We start from the raw sequence: 11,814 nt of genomic DNA on the forward strand, positions 1-11,814 counted from the left end.
GAGAATCCCGGGCCGGGGGAAGGTTCCACGCGATCATGAATCTATATATTGTATAAGTCCGATTTCACCGGCAGAAAGGTAAAGATAGGCGGTGACCCTGCCTGGGGCACTGGCCTGAGGCGACGAGCCTGACATTCTCCCACTTGAGGCTCCCACTTCACTTCCTTCACTATCAGTTGTTTTCAACAACAATCAACATGCTGCCAGTAAAGCGTACGATCCCAGAATGCCACGTTAACACTTCTCCTCGCCCCCGCCGATATCCTCGCCTAGCTCAGAACAATAAGGGCGACAACAGAGACCAACCTTCAAGTCGTGAATCATCGATACCATCAGACTCATCAACACTATCGTCCTTATCAACCGACATAGAGGAAACTACGTGGTCAGAACTGGAGAACCAAGTCAGTTGCCGCCTGGAAAAATATAACTCAGAGAATCAAGAACTGCTGAAAAGCTGCTTGCGGTCTTGCATATCATGGTTTCCAATCGATGGCCGCCAGTATCTCGCTAGAAAGATCCTCGATGCCGCCAACAATACAGCCATTCATACAGTGTACCAAGATCTTCTTACAGGACTCTTCACGCCCAGTAAGTATTAAAAACTATACACATGCGATCGTTTCATAACCGGAATTTGAGCAATGACAGCGACAAATATAACACCGCCTGCATTTTGCCTTCTTAGCCCCACGATGCCTTTATCTCTTATCAAAGATCCACACTGGATCAACATAATGAGCAGCAGATTTTGGGTCCTACATGGGAGCTTCTATAATACTGTACTAAAAAGAGATAATCATTGTTATAATATCTCTGGCTTCTTAGATATTGATTACTACCATGCAACAGAATGCACGGAAGATATACTTGATACTTATATAAAGATAACCTGTATCATTCTCTTGGCGTATGGGCCCTACAAATACAAAGTACCATACCTTCTGTCATCATACATATCACGGGTCCTTTCATCTTGTCGATATATTAATCTAACATAGAATGTACCCGAAGATACCACTACATACTGGGAAATCCTATACAAATATTTCCCAGGAGTATCGCGAACTAGTATTTCAATAAAACATATATACTCCCCGGCAAACAGACTAGCTTTCGCGTCAAATCTTCGCGTTATATTCTGCAACTTCTCAATTGCTTTTAAACCAACAGTAAGTATTCAAGCCTCTTGGATATCAAGAACGGTCCGCTCATACCTGCTTCAGTATAAGATGTTCGGAATCAGTACGAGTTGAAAGTCCTGAGATGTCTGAACTATGTCAAACATATACTCATACCCAAAGATCCAATAATCACATTCAAGCAAGCCAAAGACTGCGAGAATATACCATTGCCTGACCCGAGGCTCTTAGATTATCATTATCAGATTACCGAAATCATGAAGACAACCAGTTTCATGGATATTTTCAACAAGCACCGTGAAGCCTGGATTTAGATAAGGAAAGAACTAAATGCGCATAAATTAGATAAAGATGGGTCAACAGACATAGAAAGGTATCTGCAAGCTGGTTTGTGATGGGCTGGTACCCCGGAGTCTTATTTTAATAGTAAGCCCCATATTTCTTCCAGGGGATCTGAGCCTCCTGATAGTAAGAAGAGACGCTAGATCAGGATAATAAGGCTCTTAAGTGATTCGCCGTCTATAATATAAGAGTTAAATATACATACTGGTTTGAATAAGTAGATATTAGAACTTAACTGGAGTAAGAATATGATGACTGAAAAGAAATAACAAATTATTTACTCAGCTTCAAAGCATGAATATTTAATTTCCTGTTCTGACCCTGGTTTTATTAGCATGTATGCTTCTGATTCCCCCTGAATGTTAATCTAGATAACTGTATAAAATACTTATCACTCACAGCAACTATCAATCTTGAACTGATGTCTTACCATTCATATATACCTACATAAACTGTTAAAGCCTGGCAAGAGAGTATAATTGCAGATATACTGTTCCAAAGTAGGGTTTAAATACTTGAAACATGCTTGATAATTTTATAGATTTAATTATAGCAATACAAAAATTGGAGCATCATTTATATCGCCAATCCATCTATACTAAGACTTACTATCCACAAATTATACATGTCCTCTAATCTTTTCTTAATGTTTTTATAGACAAATGAACCACCTCTCTAGCTAGAATAATATTATCACCTTATTGGGACACTACTAGTAATTCTATTATATTTCTTGGCGCACAAGACCCTCTAACGTAAGTTAATGAGGACAATTAGAAGAATACCATCATGGTTTTCATCCAGCATACTTTGCGAACTAAAAAAAAGAGAAAGACATTAACTCCATCAAGCTATAAAGCAACCATTATCTTCTGCAGAACACCAGAGGTTTTATCTGAAAGCTAAATCACCACAAGTATTTTTCATACTGTAATTAAACCTCCTTGCCTCAAGTCATACACCATCCAGACTTCTCTTTATTATATACTTGACTGAAAGAAAGTAAGATAATCTAAAAGATGGTATAAGCTTGAGCAATAGCCCTTGCAGGATATAATCTCGGGACACTGGCTTCTTGAAAGGACTAAGAGGCTTTCTCTACCCTGACTATATTCCCAGATTCTGGCTTCCAGCAGCTGTATTATAATTACCAGTTTCTACACCTGTGTCCTTTGTTACAAAACAAGACGTTCAGTATTATATTAAAACCCCAGTTCATTTGGTTGTATGCAAGCAGCCATAGCGTTCCTGCCCCATCAGACAGTACTTATCTAAGGAAGATCCAGCGTTCCTTTCTCAGAAAAACATTCCCACCCATCTCAGTATTTGATATAGCGCCTTGTAGATATGATGATAAAACTACCATCCTTCTATACTTCTGTCACTTAATTATTAACTCTCAAAGCCAAGATGCCTGGCCGAAAACTAACATACAACCTCTTGCGTGCAATTAGAGATATTGTTCATGAATACATCGACCGTGTCAAGCAAGAGAGGGTATTAGAAGACATCAGTATATGAGATATTTTCAAGCAAGCGGCCAAAACAGCGAGGGAGGATAAACCAGTGGTAAAGATCACTCTTAAAAAGATCACCAAGCACGACTTGCAAACCTACTTCAGCATCAACCAGAGTTCCGAACCCTTTCCAGAGACCAGCGGCCAAACTCCGGTTCCAGAGTCCTTGGTCAACAGTCTGGCAAGATTGTAAAGGATTTACAACCGGGCTCCTGAAAACGAAGCCAAGGCGCGCAGCCAGTTAGATCTTATCCTTCTAACTATCCTTTCCGACGTCTTAGAGTCCTTCAACAACGCGCATCAAAAGATGCCGAAATCAGAAAAACTGAACATGCAATACAAGACAGCTTGAAAAGACCGTCATAAAGCCCTCACAGAGCATGGCACACATCAAGAACAAGAGTGATTATACCTTATTCCTCGGTTCGCCTGCCGCCGCCGCAGCCAACTTCGTCTGTATCAAGGCCAAGAGAAAAGAAAATACCTCATCAGGGTTTTTCCAACTGCTTGGTGCTATGGCACTTATTCAGAAACAAAGAAAGAACAACAGAAAGAAGTACCCCCGCGTCCATGACATACTGAGTGATGGTGACCAGTTCAAGTTCTATCATTTAGATGAACACCGTCATTACAACTACAAAGTGAAGTTTTGGTCTCAGCTTGATTCGCAGCCGCGAATCATCAACATTCTCTGGACCATTTTTCAGCACGCACTCGCTCAAGGATCGGGCCAGAACACACATATAGAGAGAGATCCAGTTAATACTCCCATAAGTAATTAACTTTCTCCATCACTGAAACACGAAGAGCACCGTGTATAAACAAACCCCCAACAAAGAATGTGGTTATAACCGGGCTACAGCCGACTTGGACAACCTGAGCAGGTTGTCAAAAAACCCTTTACTTTGCTTTTGCTACACGGAGGTAACCGTGTCTAATCAAACCCCCAACAGAGAATATGGTAATAACCAGGCTACGGCCGCCTTGGACAACCTAGGCAGATTGATAAAAGGCCCTCTCTTCACTTTTTCTACACGGAGAGCACCGTGTCTAATCAAACTCCCAACAGAGAATGCAGTAATAACCAGACTGCAGCTGACTCAGACAACCTGGGCATATTATAAAAAGGCTTCCACTCCAACTAGCTCACACCCATATACGCCTGGGCGCTACGGTGTCGGGGATCAGTACCCTAATCACATTTACCAGTCTCCCAGCGGCAAAGCTCCACCGCAATAGGGAAAGCCAAGTAGGCTATCTTGTTATTATTCTCCAAATCCTATTCTATCCAGATAAGGGCTCCGTCGTTGTTCCCGCCATTTCTCTTCCCCAGTCAAATCCTCCGGCATCCAGGTCAGAAAGAAGGCTTTATTCCTGAGACACCTCTCAGCTCAGTCTAACCATCTCACTGGCTTATAGCATTATCTTTCAATTACTCACTCTCTATCTGCTCAAGACCTCGATACTTCATCATATCCAACATTTACTGTTCTGAAATCTCGGCTTCATTCTACCAAAGCACTATAATCAGCTCGATACATTGTGTCAGAGTTAACCAGGATCTTCAATCCAGTATTTTTAAGACATAGACTGGTGTCAATCAGATTATCTAGCCAGCTTGATATACTATATCTTTCTTAAAAGTCCTGAAGACTTTGTATCCTGTTCAAGATGCTTCTTATTATCTGGATCTTTTTAAATCTCCCCTTACCTCTATCCAAACTCACAGAAGGCAGTACCTTCAAGCAAAACCCGTTATAAAGCCAAAATTTAGACAAGACCTTACTAATCAGAGTATTATCTCACATACTGAGCCTCCGCTTTATTTCTTGAGATGAAGGATATTCACCTTCTCAAAAGATTAACCAACCGCTCTCATAGAAGCAGGAAGCTGTATCATTCTTGAATTTAATTATTAAATACCTTCTAGCATATCCCAACACTCGCAAGCGCACTTCAATAATGAAGACTTTAGACTCAATCTCTCCGCCGACATGATCACCCATAACACAACATAAGGCCCTCAACTTATCCATTCCTCGCCTGAATACTACTAAAACTGGTTTATGCTCAGTTCCCTTCCTGTTGTCCTAATGAAAATACAAAAATTGCATAAATCCCGGATTATCTACTAGTAATGGTTCTGGCGTTTGAACATCGAGTGTCATGAGGTACCACCCAGCCTTAAGTATTCTTTAGATAAGTTCCCTTTCTTGAAAACAGAAACTTCATCTCAGCCACTTGAATACTAATACATCACCATAGAATCTGGTACAGACCAATCACTAGTCTAATGATAATTAATAACCGCTTCAATCTTTTGCATCATTAAGTTATGAAGTATACAGTCCCCGGCTCAAAATTTTTACTTTTACAAGAACCAATAAGCTCTCTACAGGCCCATAGCACTAGCCGGTACCTGTCAGATTAATGGACTCTAGCTTCGTACTGCACTAATATAGACTGTTGAGAAGAAGGCTTTGCTAAACACTATTCATAATACTTTGAGGAGCACCACGGTTACTCTCATTCATCTGTATCCCGCTACATCACTGGTAAGAGAGAAAATAGTTCTCCCAATATAGACCCCGACGGAATTCATGACTCACTATCAACCTACCAATACAATACCAATACATTTCATGATTAGTAGATCCCTGATAAATTTTAGCAAGTAACTAATAAGCTAAGTACAACAAAGCCCGTAATAAACAGTGCATAAATAAACAGAAACATGATAGCAATCCAGAACAGCCCATTCATAAGCAACAATTCTTTCCGCCCCTTACATAATCTTCCCAGGCAGAAAAAGCACTCTTATGCCTAAACATCTCTCATTCCTCTTCAGACCAGTCCTGATCAAATAAAACCAGCAGTCTCATAAACTCCGCAAGCTCAGACTTCTCATCTTCAGACAAATCCTCAACCAAAGAATACGGAATCCCCAAAAGCTTCGCAAGTTCTAATAGGCTCAGATCTTCCAACCCCCTCTTAATCTCTTCCAACCACCTATCAATCTCTTTCTTATACTCTATCTCAAGTTCAAACTGTGTCTTTTGGCGCATTTCCCTCTGCGTATCCTCACTCCACACTTGTCAAATCTCAGAACACTATCTTGACTAAGCCGTATGCCTCACAGCCTACTTCTCAAACATACCGTGGATCAAGAGCACAATAAAATCACTTATAGCCAACTACTTCTTGATGCTGATTTACACCTCCCTTTCAAATGGACATTTACAGAACGCATCTTCTCATAACCAGAAATCATAGGACTGGGTTCTGAAAAGCCCCGGATCATGTTCTGGGACAATGAGTCTGGCATTGATGAGGTTTTCCAGATCCTTTATTTGGATGGGGTCTTGGCTGTTTCCCCATGTGATTTAGCTATAGACTGGGCCTTTTATGGGGTGATCGCTCTGGATGAAGGATGCTTGGAACATGGAAGGTTGGTGCAGGAGCATTTTTTGTCAACTGGCTTCTAGACGTAAATAGGCGGTTTCTTTTTCCGGGGAGGTGATGTTGGGATACCAGATGCCTCAATAAGCGGGGCATTTGCGGGTTTTTAGGAATTGGGTGATATATTGAGGCCAGATGAGGTTAGTGAAGAGGGGGTTTTTGGTTTGTTTGTGGAGTTGCTGTGTTGGGTTGGGTGCTGGGTTGGGGTGTTGGGGGGTGAAGAATAAAGCGGTTTGGAGTGTGGGGGAGTTTTTAATCAGGTTATTCTAGAGGCGGGAGATGCGGGTGGATAGAAGTAGGGTGTAGATATCTAGATAGACAAGTATCATCTCGAGAAGTTCGGGGATGAAGAGAAGGTTGATTACATGGAATGTGATGTTTAGGATGGTGGCTGGTGTAGGCTTAGTAGTTATTAAGGAGGAAAATGAATCTGCCATGGTGACTATCAATGAAGAGAAGGTGTTTGTGAAATGTGGTGTGTTGAGAATAGAATTAAAGTGATTATAGAAGGAGAGTGTTTATATAGGTATGGTTCTGTCAGGGACGTGTAGCAAAATAATATTAACTCTATCAGAATATTGATATTCATTACCTCATAAGAAGGTCAAATCGCAGTAATAAGAGTATCAGTGGCTGTGTTACTGGAATAAATGAGTCATGGATAGATTATTAAAAGATTATCATATTATATATTAATATCCGCTACTCCTACAGTCCTGCACTCTCTTCACTGCTTTATCATACTTATGCTTTAAGGATTAATTTAACAGTAGGCATACTATATTCAGATATGGATATTTCTCTCCATCTTTTCTCCAGATAGAAGCGGTATATCATTTTAGTCTATTAGTGTGAACTTTGACCCAGTCTATAAATAGAATACTGAGTACCCAGTTCAAACCAGAAATTTATAGCTATTACAGTAATATATATATCCCGCTCACTAAAAGTCTTCATAGGAGATTTGAAAGTTCCTCCATAAGATGCCCCGTGAAATATAATATAATACTTATAGTCAGGTTTCCCCCTCACAGTTTGTTAAGATGGTAGGCGGAAAGTTTGAGTAATCTAGCTGGTATAACCATAGTATCTAAAGCCTGATATTGTCTTCTTTCTTCTTACTGCATGCAACATGGCCAAATACTTTAGAGATCTTGTAGATTCTTCTAACTTTTAATAAAGCAAAGATTCCACATGTCTAATATGACTGGAAATAATAATTATACTATTAATAAAAACAAGATCGGTTGCCTCTCTACAGGTGATTCGGCTAGACAAGTCTATCTAAAACTTCAGATCAGAAAGCGTGAATAATATGTGACTTATTGGATAGATCTTCTTGTTGATTTTGCTTCGGAGAACCCCGATTCATCTGACCATAAGTTAAAGATTGTTCTTTCGAAGTCTGCTGTGTTGATGAAATACTCTAAGAAGGAATACACAAGATGCCATATCATGTTCATCAGTCATAGACTGATAGTTCAATATAGATCATTTTAAACTTTATGATGGAAACATACTCAATATCTGATATATAAATCAACTATAAGCCACATCAGCACGCCAGCATACTTCCAGCAGAGCGGAGAGGCCATCAGCAACTAAAAGGGATAATTTTCAGAGCACAATAATCGAGACATGGGAAAGCATGGCTAGTCCACTAATCCTTCAACAAGTATAATATGAAGATCTCAAGGAGATGGGATTTTTTATTTCCAGTTAATTATCTAGCCGCTTGAAGGGAAATACTATAACTTACTTTCATCATATCAATACAATCTTGTTTATAGGTGCGCGGTATAATTCCTACCACCACAGCATCCATCACAATCATGTCTTCTGTACTTAATGTAGAGACTGACTCATATTCAATATCATACCTTTACAACTGTTTAAGTGTTATATGATAGATATTGTTTAATGTTTCGAGCTATTTCGAGTATCAACCAATCATATCTTTTGATTTCAGATACTTTAACCACGTTAACACGTCTGAGCATGCTCTATACTAACTAATCTAGCTTTATCCAAATTTCACAGCTTAGCCGAGCTGCATAACTTGCCTGGATCATATGCGTATAATCATTCTACTCTAATATCTTTAATAGCTTTTTCTACACCTCTATCCCTCATAAATTTGCATACACATGATCAAGCCTTGCAGCTAAGCCACCACCACGGTTACTATTATAGCAACCCTTGGATAAATAGTTCAGAACCATCTAATTAGCAGCCATTTCACCATCAGGACCGGTCTACATGCGTTGAATTAAGGTGGACAAGGGCAGATAGAAGGGGTAATCAGGCTCTCAGGCCCCCCACTCAGAGATATTTTACTGAGCTGTAAGAGTGGGGTCATAAAGCGGCCCCATCTCAGGATAAAATAACCAATAATATCATAAGCAAGAAAAGCCTTATCTAATGCCTCAGAAATGTACTTCCCTCCATATCAATTGTATACAGGTAGACTGATCATCTTGGGACTAGCTGCAGATTCATGTAGTGCTGCCTGATGGGATATCCATATAATGCTCTGTTATGACAGCGTCTCAGTGATTATAATGAATGAATCATGATATCTACCTCCACTCCTATATATTGACGGAATTTCCCAACTAGACCAAAAGAGATACCTCTATGGTTAGTGGAACAATTCCAAGGTGAATAGTTCCAACATATATTTCCTTCATGGTGCCCCTCCATCTCCTCTCACACAACCTCACGCCATCCAACCCACATACTTCCCCTTCTCCTTCCCTCCTATCAACAATCAATCCAACCTCCACCGCAATGACCTTCACCGAACACATCGTCTACTGGGACGTAAAGCCCTTCGACGACTGGTTCGAGCCATCCGACGCCTTCACCGCCCAAACAGGCATCACGCACTGGGCCGTTAGCAGCGAATCCCGATCAGGAATCTATCGCTACATTCTCTGGATCTTTCTCGAGAGTGGTGCCTCTGGGTTTGGCCGCGACTACCGATTTGTTGATGAATCGGGCGATACGTATTGTTTGACCTGCTGGACTGATGGTAATCATTCTTTGAACTATAATTCCGACAAGCCGAATATTGTCAGGGTGTTTGCTGAGGATAAGTGAGGGGGTTGAGTCTGGTTTGTAGTGGGCAGTAAGTGATCGAATATTCGGAGACAGTCAGTCTTGTTGTTGACTATGTGTTATTTGACTCGTGTAGAGGTTGTGTCTGATACATACGACCACAGGGTGTGGAAAACAGGGCTTCCCGTCCGCTCAGCCGTACTTAAGCCACACGCCGGGAGGTTAGTAGTTGGGTGGGTGACCACCAGCGAATCCCTTCTGTTGTATGTTTTTGTTTTGATTCAGTCAGTATATTTGTGTTTAATTATCTTTGTGTTCATAAGTTACACCACCTCTTCACGATCATATCTTTTGATGCTCAAAAGGTCTTTGTGATGGAGAGGCGACTGGCAAGATTGGTACCGGGTCGCAATATATATTTTGGGCGTATCCGAGTTAGATCATTTCGTTGGAATGGGTACTATGTATTTTTTTTGCATGAAGGTATTCATTGTGTTCTGACTTAATGCTTATCAATTTTATTAGAAAGTATACCCCAAAGTTGGGAGGGGAGATTGTTGTAGTGCTGATCTTGTGGGGGATAACTAGTAGTAGAAGTAGTATCTATCCTCCAGCGTCTCCATGGGACATGACATGTGTCAAGTTAGGATAAAAATTAAAACTTATCAGATGCATTAGCTGGGAGTCGAACCCAGAGCCCAACCTTGGAAGGGTTGAATGTTACCGCTACACCACTAATGCTATTTGTTACTGGGGACATATGGTCCATAGCTTTGGCTTCTTAGGCCGCTTGGAACATAAAATCTGTGTATCGCTGAGAATACAATATCTTGCCATACCAGCTTCATCCAGCGTCAGAGAAACATCTTACTGTGCCATAATTATCATCATAATCCATTCCACAAACATCAGCACCAATCCACCCTGACATCTATCCAAGAACAACCATCTCATCACAATTCACCGACAATTATTCGGTGACCGCGGCGGCTGCGGCTCCGCGAAACCGCAAATCCTCGGACAAATCATATCATTGAGTGTATAGATGGGTTTATACTCGGGCAATTCACCCAACCCCAACCCCTCCCCTCGCCGCAGGGAGATACACAAACTCGTCTCGGGAAACTGCTCACACGCACTCGACAAAAAGAAAAAGTGACTCCACTCGAGCGATACCTCCTCGAACCCCTTCACCAGCTGCACATCACCCATCAAATCACGCAACGACTCCCTATCCCTCTCCTCCATCTGCTCACACCATTCCAACTGCGCTTCTATCAACACCCATTCCACCTGCCTCATCTCCCAAATCTTCTCCAACCACCCACGTCGATAAAACCCCTGCCACTCCAAAGATATCGCACCCAAATTCCCCGCATGCCAGGACCTCCCTGGCCCAAACCACACGTGCAGGGTCTTCAACATTCTCAAATTCCCCTGCATCCATGAAAAAAGCTCCCCCCAGGGCGTGAGTAACTCATCCTCAACACGAAGCCTATGCTCTTCTTTCACCTCGGGCGAAAAGCTGGGTAAGTTTCCCGTTGCCCGGCCACAGTTTAAATACGCGTCTATCCAGAGTTTCATTTCCCGGATGCCCCCCGAGACCGTGGGCGGGAGGGAGGTTAAGAACTCGAGACATTTCCCTGGTGGGGCGTCCAGCCAGACCTTGTTAATTCTGAATAATATGGGGAGGGCTTCCTCGCGGATGGTATGGCAGGTTAGGAGCAGGCCGAGGGTAACTCGTGGTCGGGGGGTTCGTGGGCCCGGGGACTGGCAGAAGGGAGTGGCATCCCACCATTTTTGGCGGGGGAGGCTGTAGCGGAGCCAGAGGGCGCCGTCGTCGGGGACTGTTAGAAGGAGGTGGTAGATCTGGGTGCGGATTTCGGGGGGGAGGCGGAGGAAGGGGAAGGGGCTGCGGTCAATGGGGTTGGGTTTGGGTGGAGTGCGGTGGAAGAGCGTGGTGCGAAGGGATTTTAGTTTCTTTTGGTAGAGTTTCCATTTTGTTTGGGGGTTCGGTGGGTTTGGTGCTTGGGTGGGTTTGTTGAAGAATGTCATAGTTGATGAGGGTTGGATGATGGATGGAGGCGGGGATGGGAGGGATGGATGGGTCAGGTCAGGGGCTGATTGACGGCTGAACCTCATTGTTTCAGCCTTGTCCCTGGCCCCTTCTCGATCGGGTTAGTAGAACCCGGCGGGTATTTCCGGCTGTGCTTACTGTAATGTTTCCGGTGGCTTCCGGTCGTGCTGCTCGTATACTCGAAGGATTGGGGCCAAAGCTTCAGTGGGGCGGGGGA

At 42.4% G+C, this 11,814-nt stretch overlaps 3 protein-coding genes and 1 non-coding gene across 4 annotated transcripts; 2 read left to right on the top strand and 2 right to left on the bottom strand.

Annotated features, from left to right (window-relative positions):
- Positions 1–3,381: 3,381 nt before the first annotated feature.
- BO94DRAFT_547969 (uncharacterized protein) lies at positions 3,382–3,783 on the top strand (the record flags this gene model as incomplete). Its single annotated transcript, XM_025613366.1, has 1 exon — positions 3,382–3,783. One exon carries the CDS (start codon positions 3,382–3,384, stop codon positions 3,781–3,783), a length of 402 nt encoding a protein of 133 aa, XP_025465772.1.
- Positions 3,784–9,250: 5,467 nt separating this feature from the next.
- On the top strand, positions 9,251–9,562 carry BO94DRAFT_547970 (uncharacterized protein; the record flags this gene model as incomplete). Its single annotated transcript, XM_025613367.1, has 1 exon — positions 9,251–9,562. The coding sequence occupies one exon, from the start codon at positions 9,251–9,253 to the stop codon at positions 9,560–9,562; it is 312 nt and encodes a 103-aa protein (XP_025465773.1).
- Positions 9,563–10,190: 628 nt separating this feature from the next.
- BO94DRAFT_t207 lies at positions 10,191–10,261 on the bottom strand. Its single transcript has one exon. It is a non-coding gene; the product is annotated as a tRNA-Gly (tRNA).
- On the bottom strand, positions 10,245–11,609 carry BO94DRAFT_536928 (uncharacterized protein). Its single transcript, XM_025612151.1, has one exon. The coding sequence runs from the start codon at positions 11,573–11,575 to the stop codon at positions 10,481–10,483; it is 1,095 nt and encodes a 364-aa protein (XP_025465774.1). The 5' UTR covers positions 11,576–11,609; the 3' UTR covers positions 10,245–10,480.
- Positions 11,610–11,814: the final 205 nt, after the last annotated feature.

This window comes from Aspergillus sclerotioniger (assembly GCF_003184525.1).
Source record: "Aspergillus sclerotioniger CBS 115572 chromosome Unknown BO94scaffold_20, whole genome shotgun sequence".
NCBI lineage: Eukaryota > Fungi > Ascomycota > Eurotiomycetes > Eurotiales > Aspergillaceae > Aspergillus > Aspergillus sclerotioniger.